At 41.8% G+C, this 18,493-nt stretch overlaps 1 protein-coding gene across 6 annotated transcripts in view; it reads left to right on the forward strand.

Moving 5' to 3' along the window:
• The window catches only part of TIAM2 (TIAM Rac1 associated GEF 2), a 125,897-nt gene that overhangs the window by 79,897 nt on the left and 27,507 nt on the right, over positions 1-18,493 (forward strand). For 3 of the 6 annotated variants that reach the window (XM_060272770.2, XM_060272773.2, XM_088666283.1), the window contains 3 exons: positions 1,386-1,478; positions 1,724-1,984; positions 11,717-11,820. In XM_060272770.2, the coding sequence (XP_060128753.1) occupies positions 1,386-1,478; positions 1,724-1,984; positions 11,717-11,820 (458 nt within the window). Of the gene's footprint in view, positions 1-1,385; positions 1,479-1,723; positions 1,985-11,466; positions 11,626-11,716; positions 11,821-16,846; positions 17,279-18,493 lie in introns of those variants that run through there. The other 3 variants (XM_088666284.1, XM_088666286.1, XM_088666285.1) reach the window with 3 other exon arrangements.

Here is an 18,493-nt window from a genome sequence, read left to right on the forward strand (position 1 = left end):
ATCTTCGTGATGAGTTGGTTCACACTTAAGGGCCTGCTGTGTGGATACAGCTGCCATGTGAAAGGATTTTAAGTTGCTTCCAACATAGTATTCATAATGTGTGCACTGTCTTAGTTGCTAGTCTTTTGTTTAGTTGACCTTGATTGCACTAGAAGGAAATTGTGGCTCCAGGGTGTCCATAGCCATCCTGTAGCTGCAGAACGTCTGCTTTAGGAGGACGACTGCAAAAATGAAAGAAAACGGGAGACTTTCGATTGCCAGTATATGTGTGGGGGCAGGGGAACTAAGATGAGCTGTGGTAGGAGTCATTTGGTAGGAAGTATGGGACTTCTGAAGACACCAGCCCTTCTTTCTACACAGTATTTTTTAAAAAAACATCTGCATTTTATTAATAATTCTATCCAATAAACACAATTTTGCTTTCATGTCACATGAATTATGCAAAATATTAATAAGATGTAACATCAGTGTGGTGTAGTTATTAGTGTGTTGGCCATAGGACCTGAGATGCCAGATATCCATTCCCCACTCAGCCTTGAAGCTCTCTGGGTGACCTTGGAGTCAGTCATAGTCTCTTAGCCTAACCCAGGCACCCCCAAACTTCGGCCCTCCAGATGTTTTGGACTACAATTACCATCATCCCTGACCACTGGTCCTCTTAGCTAGGGATCATGGGAGTTGTAGGCCAAAACATCTGGAGGGCCGCAGTTTGGGGATGCCTGGCCTAACCTAACTCACAGGATTGTTGAGAGGATAAAATGGAAAGGCGGGGAATGAACCATGCTTGCTGCCTTGAGCTCCTTGAATGAAAGGTAGGAAAAAGAAGAGGAGTTTGGATTTGATACCCCGCTTTATCACTACCTGAAGGAGTCTCAAAGCGGCTAACATTCTCCTTTCCCTTCCTCCCCCGCAACAAACCCTCTGTGAGGTGAGTGGGGCTGAGAGACTTCAGAGAAGTGTGACTAGCCCAAGGTCACCCAGCAGCTGCATGTGGAGGAGCGGAGACGCAAACCCGGTTCCCCAGATTACGACTCTACCTCTCTTAACCACTACACCACACTGGCTCTATCCTACGGTACATTTGTAGGATACAAATGTAATAATAAAGGAATGAATAAATAAACACATATTTATTCATTTAATACAATTTATATGCCACTTAACATTAAAAAAATCTCTAAGTGGTTTACAAGAAAAACTACAATAATAAAATCACAGCTAAAAATCTCATAGGACAGAATCAAAATACAGCAATTACACCTTTGTCGTAATATAAAAGAGGATTGTTTCCAATTATGAGAGTATTTCAACTCGCTATCTGATAATCTGATTTTTAGAATTGTTTTAAGACTAATTTAAAACAGCACCACTTTTTTTAACTCCAGGATTTGCAGTCACTGCACAAGTGGATGAACACCAGCATCTCACCCATATCTTCATAAGTGATGTTCTCCCTGATGGGGTGGCTTACAGAGAAGGTTTGTGCAGCCTTGTTACGTATCTGTGTCAGCTTTTCTGAGGAGGTATATATGGGAGTGACTGCCCTTTTATTGGTTAGACATGTTCATTTCATCAAAGTGTATATCATGGCCTCATAGGTAATAATATGAAGACCAGGGTACTGGTTTGAACTATTGAGGTGCTATATGGTTAGCTGAATATTTCTGACTGCTCCAGTATGCCTACTCAATCTTCTTTTACTTCCTCTTTCTCATGCTCCCAGGGTTACGTGTGGGCAATGAAATCTCGACTATAAATGGAGAATCGGTGTGTGATCTTGACCTCAGACAGATGGAGTTATTGTTCTCTGAGAAAAGCGTGAAGCTGACTTTGACTACAAATCTCGGCAGCAATAAAAGTGCATTATGCACTTCGTGGTCAGAGGGTGACATTTCCAGGGAAGCAAGAAACTTTCTACCTCCTCCTAACCAGTCACAACTCCTGGAGGAATTTCTGGACAACTTCAAGAAGAATACAGCAAATGGTGAGATACTGTTCATGGCGGATGCTTCTTCCCCGCCTTCCTTTTTCATTTTATCATAGCTGATTGCTTCTAGATAATATCAGGATGGCGTCTTCTTTTTAAAGTGCTCTATGTACCAAAAGGCCAAATGCGATTATTTTAATGTCATCTAAATGACATTAGCCTTTAAAAAAGAAGAAAAAGACAGAAAGAAACAAAGCATTGAAAAAGGAATGAGTGGTTTATATTATCAGCTGATCTGAGAGGACATGTTTTTCAGAGTCTAGTCTGCTGCTATTAGAACAGACTTGGGTGCTTCCCACGTCTGGGAGATAGGCAAGTTACATGTTCTAGATGGGATTGCACTCCCACTGAAGGAGCTAGTGCATAGCTTGGGGGTACCCCTAGATGCATCTTTCTTTCTGGAGGCCCAAGAGTCCTCTGTGGCAAGGACTGACATCAGTCTGGTTGGGGTTCTTAGCAGAAATTTTTCTGCCAGAGGAAGAAGCTGCCCTGGAAGCCTCAGGTGGAAAGCAGACTATACATTTCAAGAATAAGAGAGAAGCGCAGGGCTTCTTAAATATCTAAATGTAGCTGGAATATTTTTAACGTGTCTTTAAAACACATTTGGAGGGCTAGTCTGGAGGGCTAGAAAGCCACTTCTTAAAAGAAGGAGCAAAAGAAGCAGAAGCAGTAAAGGGGAGGTGGTGGTAGCTGCTTGTTCCGTACAGTTTTTAGGAGAAATGTTAACAAATTATTATTAATAATAATAATTTATTTAAATTATTATTGTAAATAATTTGTGTTCAACATAAGCGACCTTGCTTTGGTGAGATCAGCAGAATTTCTTTCTTGGACACTAAATCACTATGGAAGGGTTGTAGCCTAGGAAGGGATGTAGCTCAGTGACAGGGCATCTGTTTTGGATGCAGAAGGTCTTGGGTTCAATCCCTGGTATCTCCAGATAGGGTTGGGAGAGGCCGCTGCCCCAAACCCTGAAGGAGCTGTTGAAGGTCAGTGTGCTGAGCTATATGGGCCAATTGTCTGGCTCTGCATAAGGCAGCTTCCTGAGTTCCACTTCCCAGAAACTGTGGGAGCATGTTCAATATTCACGGGTGCAGATGAGCATTGCACAACATTTTCTTTTTATGAAAAGTCACCTCAGGGACTAGGAAATTGACCATAGAAATGGTAGCTAAGAGACTGCTTAATCATTTCATATCCTGCCATATTTTAATTTTTACCCCAAAATGTCTCCCCAAGTTGCTTTTCCATTCATTGAGGAAATGATCCGTATACATCCTTTTTTTCTCCATAGGTAAAAAGACATATTGATATGGTGATTTTTGAGTAGTAAAAATAGGCCACTGTTCCTTTGATCAAACTCACTGAACCCATGGCTGCTTTTTATGTTCTTCTGTAGAAAAAAAAGTGAGCTAAATTGTATTAGCTATGCAGTGTCTACACTGACCAGAGATGTGGTTTATTTTCTGCATCTGCAACTTGCCTACAGTAGAGGTTGCTATTAAACTTTGGCTGAAAATGTAACTGAAGTGTGTTGTTCTTGGGTAAGTGATTAATGTGGTTGATTCAATGTATCAAGGGCTTTTGATCTGATTTTTTCATACCTCTAAAAATTGAAAGGTCACTAAAGAGAATTTTCTAGGGGGGATTTAATTATAAAATAGCAGCTTTATTGGGTCATACTTAAAGTAAAAAATGATGGCAAGAACTGTGGCACAGTAAGGAGCATCTTCCTCATGGGTCATAGTCCAATTTTAAATACTATTAAATTGACTGTTGGCATATAAAAGCTCATGTCATAAAACAAAAAATTATGGTGCTAATTAATTAGTCTTCATTTTATTAGGGCTATCACTCAGATTGTAAGCTTGATATCATAAACCAGCATTACCTAGTGCATTCGCATAGTAAGTGTATGTGCCCATTTACCAGATTCATTATTCTTTAGGGACACATTTGCAACTTGTGTTAATCTCCATATATTATAATAGGAAATTGTTAGAAATGTATGTTGCTCCCAGACACCAAAGGATAAAAGGTATTTTGGCTTTGACTGTCTGATTCAGACAGCAACCAAGGCAGACATGTTTACAATGAGTTGGGGGGCAGGGATAATTATTCTAAATTAATCTCTGTGAGAGAGTCTGTCACATTTATCAGATTATAGTGTGTCGGCATTTGGTTTATGCATTTTCAAATGGCTTGTTATAGAAACCAGTACAGGCAGCCCAGCTTTGACTGAATGCATCTGTTTAATTAGTTTACCCTTTTCTGCCCATGTTCTCTCACATTTTATGCCCTGACTTCATTTGCTGTGGCCTACCATCTTAGTTGTGTCTGCATGAAGTTGTGGAAAATCTCCACTAGTCCTGATTTATATAGATCTGGGTCTCCCACTTCCAGCTCTGGTTTAAGTACAGCGGCCGTGGCGAACCTCTGGCCTCCAGATGTTGCTTGACTACAACTCCCATCATCCCTGCCTACCATGCTGGCTGGTGCAAATGGAGTCCAGCCACATCTGGAGGGCCACATGTTTCTCCAACTCTGACATACAGGATGGCTGCAATGATTCTCTTAGGTCAAAAGGCCCACCTAGTCCAACATTTTGTTTCCAATAATGGCCAGTCGGTTACTTCCTGGAAATTCAAAAGCATAGCATGGAAGCATCAGCCCTTTTCTGTGGAATCCTGATAATTCATTTGTTGTTGTTTTTAATTAGAGCAATATCTGGGATCCATTGAAATTAACGGACCCACCTTAGTCATTTCTATCAGTAGTAGTAGTAGTAGAGGATTTTAGCAAAGCACCAGGTATGGTAAGATCTGTATCATCTGTATGGTCATCTGTATCTAGTTAGGGTTTTCTTTTTTTGTTTCAGAATCTTGTGGTGATCTGTAATGAGAGAACTAAGACAACGGGGACTGGGTGGGGGTGGAGAGAGAGAAAAGGGGGTGACTCCTTCGATGAGCTGAAAGCTAGCATTTCTTCTAATGGTTGCAAACTATGTCTTAAGCTTAAGCATTTTAGATTCACAGTTATCCATGTCTTTGCTACCATCTGTCAGTTTGTGAATTTCATTTTCTTTATGAATCATTCTTTGCTTACATAAGAAGGCTATTAAAGTAAACACCACATGGCCACTTGACAATGAAAGGTATGGAGGTTGTTTGTTTTTATAAACTTTAATTTTCTACAGATTTGAGTGAAAATCTAACTTTTACTACAAACTTAAGCATTTATATATTTGGGGGGAGGCTGACCGGGATTGCAAATCAAATCTTATTCATCTCTTCCTAATTATGCACAAAGATGTACTGAGCATGCGCTACGATTCTCATCCCTGATGTCATGACACCCTTGGAGGAATCATGGAGGGGATGGTCAGATCCTGAGGAGGAATGGGAATAGCTTGGGCAACTGAAGGACCCTGGGGAGGGCTCTAGCAGGATGGGGGAGGTGGATCAGGATGCCAATAAGTTCCTGAGCTAGGAAGGATCTGGGGTGGGGGTAGGATGGAGATCTGGATTCAGAGGAGAAGACTGAGCAGGTTGTCAGAGGAGTGTCCCCCCCTCTGGCACCTCCTCCTGTCTGTGAGGAGCCTGCTATTCTGGGGAAGTGACTGAGAGTAAGTTTGATGCTCAGCTAGGTCTGACTCCACCTCAGTAAACACAGAATGCCAGCACCAGTGTGAATAATCGTCACAGAGGCAATCCACTTGAAGGAGTGCCCATTTACTTGTGGTAACTCTGGCCACTTGCCATGCAATTAGCTGTGCCCACCCTGCTCTTCAAAAGGAAGGTGCAGGGATCAACGTCTTAAATGTTAAGGCCTAGTTTCTGACAATGAGGTGACAAATCTGTGATAGGCACCTTTATATTTTTAGAATGTGTACCTGTAACCTTTAATTTTTTGACAGAAATTTACAAAAATTGCAGGCCATTGTAGTTTCCTAAGAAGATTAAGCCTTGCTAAAATTTTAACACTGTGTGTATTGTGAAAGGGGGGGGTCTTTAAAACTTGGGGGTTGATAAGGAATTAATATTCCCCATCCCATTTTTTGAGAATTTGTATGAAGAGGCATATATCACAGAGGTGTCTGTAGGTAAGAAACCTGCAAAATACCAAGAGGATAGACTCAGGAATTGGAGAGCTACCGGTAGGATTCTGTTTTCATTTACCCATTGAGATTACTTGGGCAAACACTATCATTGAGATTTCTACCACATTAATCAGCTAAGTGATTAATCAGCTGATTGGTCACAAGTATTCATTTCAACTTGATTCTGAAGCATACAGTGTTTACTGTTAAATACTCCTAATAGCTTATTTTAATAAAAAGTGCTGAGCAAGTAATTAATGTAATAAGCTGATAATTAACAATGCATAGTGTTTTCAACAAGTGATTTGTGAAAGCTGGAAATGTGCTTATTCTGTTCTGTTGAAAACAGAATAGCATTATTTTTATCTTCTGGGCTGACTGACCATTAACCTTGGAATTGTTGTTTGCAAAGGGAGAATTGTTTGTAGTTCATTCAACAGCTGTTTTCATTCTTCAGGATGCAATATAGTATTTCATTTGCCGCTCCCTTCAACATTTTTCCAGTCATTACTAAATACCAGGACCACCAAGGTTTTGTACCTTGTTGAGGTTTGGCTCCATTCCTGAACTGCTTAAACAGAAGCCTTTCAGCAGCTTGCCTGATCAAAACATCTAGAAGAATATGAGAAATTTCTGATGTAAGAGCTTAATAAATCTGACCCCATTCATGAAAACACCAGTGCATGTGATTATATTTTTCTCCCTAAGCCTTTCCTCTTTCCTTTAAGATGTGAAGTATCTTGAGAGGGTATGTTGAGATTTTCCCAGTATTTTAATTTGGGAGCTGAAAGCGGGTACTGCAAGCATCCTTTGGTCAGCTGTTGCTTTATATCATTTTTATTATAGCTTTTATTACACAGTGTTGTTGTTTTAGTGGCTTTTTTTATAGTAAGACCTCTCCCTACAAGAGTAAGTTCATGTTCTGTACATTCTGGGAAGACTGATAAAGATAATCAGGTTCAAGAACATTCAAGCTGTATTTTCCTTGAGAACATATTTAAACCTCTTTTGTTGTCTACCAGCATTATGCTTTCCATTCTTAAGTTGGGAATAGAGCACAGTAGTTGCTGTAGAAGACGATAATCAGGTATCTAAGCAACTTGACCAGTCCAATGAAGTTGATGCTGAAGAATCATTGCTTCACTATATTAAATACTGTGTAGAACTGCTGTTTGTATTCTGTTTCAAACTGATTGTGGAAGAGCAGTGACTCAGCATAACTAAATCGCTTATTTTCCTATGGACCATTCACATTTCTTCTCCTTCTCATATTAACAGCTTTTCCCCACAAGGTATTCCATTCTTGTTGAACAAATAGATTGCCTGAGCTAAACACACACCCCATTAGACAGTCTGTGCTCTGAAACTCTCACAGGCATGACCTAGAAAACTGAACAAATTGCCTATGCAGCTTTCCTACTTTGTGAGAGGTTCGGTACATCTAATTTTCGCTGTGCCATCTGCTTTTATTTTTAGTTCTCCACCCCCTCCCCTCTATTACTGTCAGAAGACTAGAAGGTAAAGCACACCTCCTTTTTCTGGCTTGGAAGAGTCTTTCCCACCTACCCATGCTCTTGACATTTGATAACACTTGATTTTTCCCTCCTGATGAGCGATGAGCAATAAGTCACTTGTTCAGAATAGAGCTATGAATGGTAGGAAGCATTCCTAGCACGAAGATATTTAAGAGCAAGTTCTCTATTCCTCCTTACTCCGCACTGTAATTTCCCCTTTATTTGCAGAGAGAAGGATGCGATGGCAAGAGGAGTGCCGATTAGAATGTAATTAAGGCTTCATTAATCAAGTGGGCTAAGAGGCAACATGTGAAGGCTGCATCTGCTCTCTTTTCTTACATGGTAGAAAAGAGGGTTTGGTGGGGTTTTTTTAAGTACCCCCCCCCAGTTGTTTTCTCAGCCTTCAATATGTTAGCACCAAAAACCTCTGCAGCACATGCATGGTCTTTGCATCTAATAATTTTGATTATACCCCGTTGTCATATTTTATTCTGTGGCCTGTACCTCTGTGAAAGTGCAAATACCTGTATTCCCTTATGGTTGACAGATATTTGGTTCCTTCTGTGACTATCACATCTGTGCACACTCTGTTTGTCTTTAATTGAATAATCAACTGTAAGGGAATGATTTGGGAAATCGTGGTGTACTCTTTGAATTCTGGTGGCTACATGATCATTTCTTTTGAATGACGGTGAGTCATGGATCTGCCTGCCTGTATAACACAACGTTATGTAAGTCAGTGTTTCTCAACCTTTTTTGGGCCACGGCACACTTGTTCTATGAAAAAAAATCCCGCGGCACACCAACTCTGTGCCGCCCTATATTTAGTTTAGTTTGGAGGGGAGACGTAATCATTACACACACGGGTGCAAAAAGTGCATGGTGTAAAAGTTGGAGTTCAATGGCAAAAGACTGTTGAGGGGTTCCTTTGCGGGTCTGTTCTGCATTATGTCGTTGGCGGAGCCACTCGCCGCCTTCTCCCCGTGCGCGCAGCCCCGGCGGAGTTTCTGCAGCGGAAGGGAACAAATGACGGACCGACCTCCGATCGGTCCCTGTCTGTGTGGGCTGGGGCTTCTTGGTGAGGCTCCCTTTTGAGGCTCCCACATGCGGCTCCGGAGCCGCGGGTTGCCGACCCCTGGGCTAGCAAGAAGAGCACCTCACCTTCTGCAGGACTCCTTGCCGAAGAGGCCGCTCACTCCCGCGCCGACCGAAAATCTCCCAGGCGCCGCCAGCAAGAGGAGCAAGAGCGAGACAAACAGCCGCGGTGGTGACTGTTGAGAGCTGCGCTCGCCCCGCCCCCGTCGTGACCCGGCCGGCTTCCTTTCCGGCGGGTCAGAGCCCCTAATGGTGGCCGCCGGTCCCGTGACAGGGCAGCAAATTGCCCTTCTCGTCGCCAGCGTCTCCCGGCACACCAACCAGCGTCCCGCGGTTGAGAAACGCTGATGTAAGTCATGTAATTAAGGAGGCACTGGTCACACAAGACTGAATACAGTCAAGCACTCACTGAAGTTGTCTGCCATTGTCGGTGCTCCATTCTGAGTGCATCTGGGCAAAATACTTGGAGTGGTATTCAATTTGCCATTTGCTCTGATTGAGTGCTAAAAAGCAGTTTTCCATGGGGCAAAGCAATGGGACAAGAAGAAGTATGGATAAGCCCTAAGTTCTGCTCGGAGGAAACCCACTGATATTAGCTTGGTCATGTTCGTTTATCTCAGTGGGTATACTCTAAATAAAACTGAGTTGGATTCAACCTTGGTTTTGTTGCAGTAAATTCATACTACCGTATTGGCCTGAATACTGAATATAAGCCACACTCTACCCCCCCCCCCCAGCAATTCCGACCATGAAAAGTTAAAGTGCGGCTTAAATTCGCAACCTTACAAAAATTGGCTTTTTCGATATCGCTGTAGGATTTTCTTCTATGTTTGCCATTTTGGAGTGTGAGTGCCTGCGGACTTTTAAGGGAGCGGCTTATATTCGGGTATTGTCTTTTTTCTCTCTCCGCCCCTCCTCCGAATTTTAAAGGTGCAGCTTATATTTGGGCAAATACAGTACTTGCCGCAATTTCAGAACTTCATAAGTTTTTTGAAAGAGAGGTTTGTGCCCAATGGTGGCTTGGTGGTAGCAGAAAGGTGAACCGCCCAATTTCAGCTGCTAGCCCTACCCCCTGTAGGCCGTCCCTGCTCCTGAAAAGCTACTATTGAGGGTTGGGGACCCTCTGGAACAATATGTGATGTGGAGTAGAGAGCTGTAGTCGGGAGGAAACAACAAAAATTGGGTACCCTGCCTTGCATGAATGTAAATGCTGTCTGCTGGCATACCACCACCACCACCACCGGGTGAAACCCACAGTTTTCCTTTGATTTTTGGCATAATTATAAGGCTACAGCTAATAACTGTACTAGTTAGGCCTTTGAACTATGAATTTGCTTTTAACCTGTTCAGTAGTATAGATGTTATCACTGATGTTTTTACTGTGGTCGCAGTTTTTATATGCTGTTCACCTTCATATTGTATTTTTTATGAAAGTGTGGTTTAGAAGAAGCTATAATAAAGAAAAAAATAATAGCATTTTTAAATTGAATTTAGAGGGCAGATTATCCTTTCCCTTTTAGATCTGTATGTGCAAATGTACCCCATTGAAATATGGATAGATTAACCTCTCTTGTTTTTCAATCTCTGGAGATCAGATAAGGATCCCACTGACACTGTCAGAACCATTCTTAATAAGTGGATCTCCTGGGAATGTTGGATATATAGTCACAGCTTTACCATCTCCTTGCTTTCCAATTTTCTTGAGGGTCTCCTTGCATTGAAGCCCCCTTGCTTGACTCCCTGAGTATTAGTGGGACAGTTTCTTTGGATTTGGCTTGCTCTAGCCCAGTAAGGCTGCTGGTGGTGGTAGCAGCAGCAGCCGCTGGCTTAGCTTTTGGCTTCTGGTGGCTTGGCCAGCCACTTCCCAGCCATGCTGTGATTGGGAAAGCAGCAACAATGGCAGATGGCTGGTGGGGCACTATGCCAGCCCACCCCCGCTGAAAGCTGAGTCAGCTGCCTGCCTAGTGCAACTGATTTTAACATGATGAATGGTGTGGACTCAGTTCCCCAAAACGCTGTACCTTGGAATATGGCTGGGGAAACTATTGGTTAGTGGGGGTGGCTGGGGAGAACGCATAATAACCAGAAACAAATAATGCATTATTTTAAACTTTGTGTTGTATGCTCCAGAGTGCAATTTTTGTTGGGTGAAATTAGTAACAGATTCCAGTTCAGGTTGTGGGGTAGACTTAACAAATGCACATGGGCTCTCAAAGAGAAAACATTGAACTGATTGTCAAACCCTAGTATTGGTCTCATGGCCTGAGGTGGAAATACTTGGCGGAAACAGTGAAAGAGTCATGAAGTGTCAAAAAAGAGTATTGAACTGGGCTCCTTGCTGATAAGAATATATGCTTGCTGATAAGAATATATGCCGTGGTGAATAAGTTGTGTACAGGACAGATGTATTTATCCCATGTTTGCAAAATTCATGTGTGTGTGTCTGTGCATGCTTGCAAAATTTGGGTGCTTTTATTGGGAGATTTGAACCTTCCTTTTCTTTTTGCCTGCACAATGCCTGGTGTTTGTCAAGGATAGCTCTATCATCCCTCCATTGCCAGTTTTCCAAATTGTTTCTCTAGAAAACTGCATTAAGAAGGAAGCCAAGGTGGTTCTCTCCCTTGCCCACTTTGCTCCATTAATGTATTTATGAACCACGTCATCTTGCAGAACGTTGTGTTCATCCAAGAGAATCACTTGATACATGGAGTCATTTTTATTGGTTGTTCCCTTCGGCCAGCACAAACTGTGCTACACTGTAGACAGATGATGCTACATTAGGAATTTGGGGAGGAACAGCTTAATTTCAGCAGATCAAATACGTGCATTACTTCAGAGAAGCTGTTTTAGCTGAACTGCCTTTTAAAAAAAGTGGGGGGGGGAGCAGCAGTAGAAGTAGCAAAGGAGTCGTCCTCCTCCCCCTCTCCCTGGTACAGAGAGCATTTATGAATGAAGCAAGAAATGCTTTTCTACTGCTGATAATTGAACACTCTGAATTTTTTGCTTTTCATTTGCATGCAGATTTCAGCAATGTGCCTGACGTTACTGCAAGTCTGAAAAGAAGCAGTACGGATGGCACTCTGGACCAGGTACCCCAGAAGGAGAAACTTGAATTACCTTTCCAGGTAAGAGCACTTCTTAAAAGCCTAGAGCACAGTAATCAGCAAGCAGTATTAGGAGACTTGCTGACAGCTCTTATACATTATATAATTTAGCATAAAATTATGTACTCAATAGCCTTACCTTAATCTGTAGTACATTTTGGAGTATGACTGCTATACCTGTAGGAAAGCACTTATTTTTGGGGGAGGCAAAATACATTTTCATGTGTCATGATAAAGATGAACGAAGTCTGTCAATGATGGTTATGCTTGGTAATAAATTGTCAGGTACCACAGCCTACAAGCTGTGTATTGTTGTTGGCAAAGTGCTGGACTTACCGCTGGGACGCCTGGTTTCAAACTTCCTGCCTTTATATATAACTATGATCAAATGTAACACAAACATTGTGAATGAGATAACAACTGTCTATCCACTAGATCAGGCATGGCCAAAGTTGCCCTCCATGTTTTCAGACTACAACTCCCATCATCCCTAGCTAACAGGACCAGTGGTCAGAGATGATGGGAATTGTAGTCCCAAAACATCTGGAGGGCCAAGTTTGGCCATACCTGCTCTAGATGTTGTCAGTATTGATACTCCTTCAAATGCTATTGAACTTTGGCTTATTGTTTTTAGGATTAAGAGGATCATAGTTATTTAGACCATGACTTGAATGGCTGTTCATTTTTGTATACCTCAATCATGTGCCCAGTCAAGTGAATTGGCATGGGTTTACCCCAGGTTTGGTTTGGCTTGGGACTGGTCAGCTAGATCAGCATTGCAGTGCACAGGAGGTTTGTGAGAAGGTAGGTAAGGCTAGGAAAGAAACTATTTTGGAAGTGTGGAGCATTTGAGGGGCCAAAAGGTGTGTTCTGACCAGTATGTACATACAGTGGTTTCTGTGGCCAACTCGTTTTTCTTCTAAAACACGTTTAAAAGTAGTTTCTCAATGCGAGCCGGGTGATGCCCTATCCAAACAATGAGGCTAGTAGTCTCAGGTTGGGCATCAGCAACATCTGGAGGGCTACAGGTTTCCAAGCCCTGCCCTAACCAGTGAGTGACTTTAGAATTAAGTGTCATTGAAATTACAGTCAGCCCCTCAGCCACATTTGGGCCATGCTAGCTTCTAGCGGAAGCTCATGGAGGAGAAGTGAAGAGCATCAGGTAGTACCTGTATCTCCTTCAAGGACTTCTGAAAGCTCAAGGCTGCACACACACACACACACACAAAAAAAAACACACACACATGTGTATCTTGTTCCCCAACCCGTCTGTGCTCCTTGCCTTCTTTCTTTGTCTCCTCAACTTCTTTAACCACTGGCCTCACCTGACAGCTGATTTATGGCATTTTGAAACTGCCTGGACTTCTACAGTCATGCCTGTACCTTACCCGCAATCTCCTCCTTGGTCCCTGATGACAGCTAGTGGTTTTCCAGTGCCTACAGAAGAGGCCGGCAGTGAGCACCAAGAGCTGTGGCAACCCCACATCACCCAATGCCATCTCAGAGAAGCAGGGGTTGATGCCTCCCACAGGCTGTTTGCCAAATGGCAGGTCAGTAGCCAGCAGTAAGGTCTGTCCTGGGCCCTCCATGAGGGCAGAAGCAATAAGCAGCTGCTCGATTGTGCCCAACCCTGCATGCCAGCCATGGTTGGCTCTACCCTTGGTCTTTCATCTTTTTCATCTCTTTCATTCAGCCCTGTTCTCTCTGATTTCAAACAGGGCTGCAGGCAATAACTGCATCCAAAAAAATCCCCCTTCACCTTCAAAATTGCATTACTACCTATCACTCTTCTTGTCCGTCACACAAATGATATCCTCTTCCAAGTAGAGTGCTACTTTCCACACTCATAAGAAATGGAACTACTTGTGCTTCAGCTTGAGGGAAGCTCAGTTTTCAGTCAGTTGTAGGTATGTATGCATGTATTTTATCTTTGTTGATTCTGGGCCATGAGGTACCCAAAGTGACTTAAAGCAAGAAACAATACTAACATCTTACCAGAAAGTAATAACACAAAACATTTTTTTAAAAGCTACCAAACAATAGAAAAAACCCTTCAAGCCAGCAATCAACATACTATATACCAGTGGTGTCCAAACTTTTTTTCAAAGAGGGCCAGATTTGATGAAGTGAAGGGCCGTGAGGACAGACCAAAGGGCCAACCAAAGTTGTTGGCCTTTCTTTAGGATTGTAGCTGTTGAGCTTTTTTAAGGGATGAAGTTGTTGAGGTTTTTTTAGGATCCCCCCCCCCCCCGGAAATAAACTACCGTAGGGGGCGGCTTAATCCCACCGGTGGGCCAGATTAAGCCCCCGAAATGGACTTTGGACATGCCTGCCATATACTATTTAAGAAGGGCTTGGGGTTAAAAAAATAAAATACTTTCATCTGCAAGTGGAAAGCAGTTTGGGAGTTAAGCAGATCTCTCTGACATTAAATTCCTGAGAGTGGGTGTAGATCTCTTGTTGATCTTAATATGGGCAGAAGATGAAACGTATCTACAAAATTCCACTCCCTGATTTCAAAGGATAGGAAGTGCTGTATGAGAGAAGATGCTTCTTGAAAGAACACCCATTGCCCTTGACATGTAGGATGACCCTTGAGACACCAAAACGTCCAAGGGGAAAGCTACTCACACATATGCACTAGCAGTCAAGGAAGCTGCAGAAAGAGGTATAACTACTTAGCATAATAGTAGAACAAATACGGGAACGGACAACAACAAATCAAAGCAGAATCAGGTCTTACTTGGATGCTGCTTGATTACATGAATCAGTTGCTTGTTTTTCTTGGATGTGTTTAATGTTTTCTTGGATGTGAATTTTTAACAACTGTTAAACTGCAGAAAAACAAGGGGGAATAGCTAGCTATAGCTCTACTTCTGTTTCCTATGTACTTCATTACTTGACTGTACCCTAAAGTATTCTCTTAAGATAAAACCCAACAGAAGAATTTTTTCCAAGGCCCAGGCACAGGGGGCCGGCCACCTGTGCATATTTTTGGTACCCCAACCTAGTTTTACTTTTTCGTGAATTTTGGTAGGTCTTGGAGCCTACTATGACAACCAATTCGGCATTTGGAATCCACAGGGAAGAATTACCCTCTACTTATTTGCAACTGTTCTAGGCTGTGACAAACTTTTCAAGTGGATTTTCCTCTGTCTGTCACATCCAGCTTTTTAGTATAGCAAAACAAACCCTCATTTTAAGGCAGGTTCCAATGCCATGCTAAAAATCAAAATGTCTGGCTGGTGATGCTACATTCAGTTAGTTTGTGCCATACTGAAGTAGCCAGAAATCAATATGATCTAGCCAAGTTGCCACAGCAGCCACATGATGATTAGGTTGTGGAAACAGACCCCCAAAGCACTGGTTCTAAGTTGTGGCTCTATTACATGCAATTGAAACACCATTAACCAATTTTGTGAATGCCTATTTCTGTGATAGAATTTTTATTTTGTGACTTGCACTATAACTGGCTGTGAAGCCATAGTCCTTATTCACACTGTGAGATTGCAGCTTTTCAGCACAGTAAGGGTATTTTTGCATATAATCTTTGATTAAAATGTTCTGAGCTTTCTGGTATAAATATGGAGGGAAAGAGCTATTTTAATGATGACCAGCTGAATGTGTGCTTTCATAATACAAAATCACATTAGTATTACGAAGGGAGATTTAGTGTTTGAAAGGTGACCAAGGAAGAATACAAGGAATAAACAGAGAAATATATTAAACGAAATATATTGTTGTTGTTGTTTAGTCGTTTAGTCGTGTCCGACTCTTCGTGACCCCATGGACCATAGCACGCCAGGCACTCCTGTCTTCCACTGCCTCCCGCAGCTTGGTCAAACTCATGTTCGTAGCTTCGAGAACACTGTCCAACCATCTTGTCCTCTGCCGTCCCCTTCTCCTAGAAAATCAGTATTGTCTCAGAGTGCCTGGAGCTGGCCAGAAACCACCTTCTTAAGCACATTGCCCAGAAAGTGAATGTTTGCAACTGGCCTGCAGATGTCAACATCTTCTGGATCCAGGCAATGTTTATTTTAAAGGGCAGTCTAATGGTTGCCTCTTTTAAAGAGGCTGGGACTGCACTCTTTCTTGCATTGAGACACATGCAAGCTCCTGCCTATTTGATGTGATAAGTCCAGACGGCTCGTGTCCAGCACATTAGCCTTGCATCTTTCATGAAGTTGTACTGTATTATGTTCTGGTTTCAGACTAATTTCCACAAACGTTTCTGTGAGAATCCCCACTCTGTAGTTTCAGACCCCTGGTTTAGCCATCTAGTTCTACAGTGTTGTTCAATCCATTCTTCGCCCTTGGCCCTATCTCCTTGCTCAAAATAAATAAAGTAGAGATAGCTCCATTGTCTCAGTTCCCTTGCATTTGTTCTTCTTATTTTAAAAAAAAACAAAAACAAAACAAAAAGGAACTCCAATCAACACGTAATTTGATGACTAAAGGAAAATAACTGCTTATCAAAAGAATTTCTGCTTCCTTTGTCCTCTGCTCTGGAAGCCTGGCAATAACAGCAAATTTAGTGGAACGGCTACACATAGACACAATTTATTTATAATGCTTTTCAGTGCAAACTGTAAGTTGTCCTTTACATTCCTCTGCATATGTTACTTTAACAATTAATTGGAAAGGTACAGGGAAGTGTTTCTTTATAACTTTGTTTGTGTGTGCATGCACATGCATGCTGACATGTTTGGTACTAGTTTTCATAATGCACTAACACTATTGTTAGAGCATTTTGTCCTAGACAATGTTGCTTTTGTTTTAAGCAGTTAAGTAAGGATGTTCTAGATTTTAAGATGCAGTAGGGGAAAAAATGGTTTGAGCTTTAACACTACCAGACTTGAACCACCAACTGTAGCAGTGTCTGACAGCCCTACAATTTCTGCAAATGGCTTATAATCGAATGCCGTTTTTTTGGTTGGAGGGTGCCTATTACTGTCAGAGCAATTTGTATGACCCTGTCTGTCTCCAACAGATGTGTTGGGTGTGTGTGTGTGTTGGGGGTGTGTGCATTAGAAAGTAGTCTTGCTGAAAAGATCTTGTGAGCGGAGGCAGAAAGAGCAAAATGATGTCTCTTTTCTTTTCCTAGCCTTGCTTTAGACATCCTCTTCGTGAGTAGCCTTAAGACTTTCATAGCAATGTATTATTGAAAATGCTTGGTTTCCACCCCAGCTTCATATTTCTGCATGACTTCATTGAGTGCACTTATGTGAAAGTACAACAGAAGAAGCATCTTGGCTTTATGTAATATTGTTAAGTGTGGGACTTTGTAAAAACATGATGTGAGGAAGACGGTCGTGGCGCTAGGAGGTTTTCAGTGCAGGCTGGAAGAACAATGAGATTGAGGATTATTTTGTGAAACAGGGATTGCAAGAAGTGCTCAGTTCCTGGCAGACAACAGCTTTAGATATCATCCGAGTCTGGAAGGAGAAAAATATTATCTGACTCTCTTTCCTTAACATATGTAAGTAAAGAAATCAAAATTGTAATTAATCTAAACTCCACAAGTAAGTGTGTGTGTGTGTGTGTGTGTGTGTGTGCGTGCACATAATGAACAAGCGTATATCTGAGTTTGTGTTTTTCTTCATGCTTTATAATTTAAAGCTTAAGCAAAGTAATGCACATATTTTTTAAGCTTCTTTGAATGTAAATTTATTTCACAACTTTTGGGGGAAGGAAGACCTTGCTCTTACTGTACTCCACACATTTACATTGACTAGCAGACTGCTCTGCTTTTGCAACTGAGGTGGTGGATGAAGAAAAGGATTTCTGTCTGCAAACTTAAAAGCAAATTAAGACAAAAAGCAACTGACATGTCGCTTAATTTTCCAAAAAGGAAGTTGTTTCCCCCTGTGTGGAATGTGTAAATCTACATTCTCTTGATGATCCTTAAATGTTGTGTTTCTTTCCCTTTAACTTTCTCTTTGTGGGAGTTCCAACTGCTTTCTTTTTAAAAAATAAGACACTTCTGTTTTCCTTCAGAACCACAATGTAGCTGTGTATTGCAATGTTGTGGATATCATAGATAGAGAGATGGTAAGACTTCAAACTATGTTTCAAAACTGTTTTATGGTAATGACACATACACTCTACAACTGTTGCCTTGAAACTATAACAGAGGACATTAAATAACAGAGGACATTGAAATACCTGAGGATGCAGTATAATTGCTGAGTGAAGTCTTTGTGCTTTGTTGAATCATATCTGAGGGTCTGTGTGCTCTTTGCTTTTACATAAAGGCTGATATATACTGACAGTAATCAAGGTCAATAAATTATCTATACACTAAAATGCCATGTTCTACATGTTGCCTGACAAGATAGTAGTTTAGATGCTTCTTTTTCTTTGTTATGTATATTGGTTAGAAGTTAAGGATTGAACCAAACTAAGGCCCGGGAGCCAGATGCGGCCCAATTGCCTCTAAATCCGGCCCACAGACGGTCCAGGAATCAGCATGTTTTTACATGAGTAGAATGTGTCCTTTTATTTAAAATGCATCTCTGGGTTATTTGTGGGGCCTGCCTGGTGTTTTTACATGAGTAGAATGTGTCCTTTTATTTAAAATACATCTCTGGGTTATTTGTGGGACATAGGAATTCGTTCATTTCCCCCCCCCCAAAAAATATAGTCCTGCCCCCCACAAGGTCTGAGGGACAGTGGACCAGCCCCCTGCTGGAAA

This window comes from Zootoca vivipara, chromosome 3 (genome assembly GCF_965207765.1).
Source record: "Zootoca vivipara chromosome 3, rZooViv2.hap1.1, whole genome shotgun sequence".
Taxonomy (NCBI): domain Eukaryota; kingdom Metazoa; phylum Chordata; class Lepidosauria; order Squamata; family Lacertidae; genus Zootoca; species Zootoca vivipara.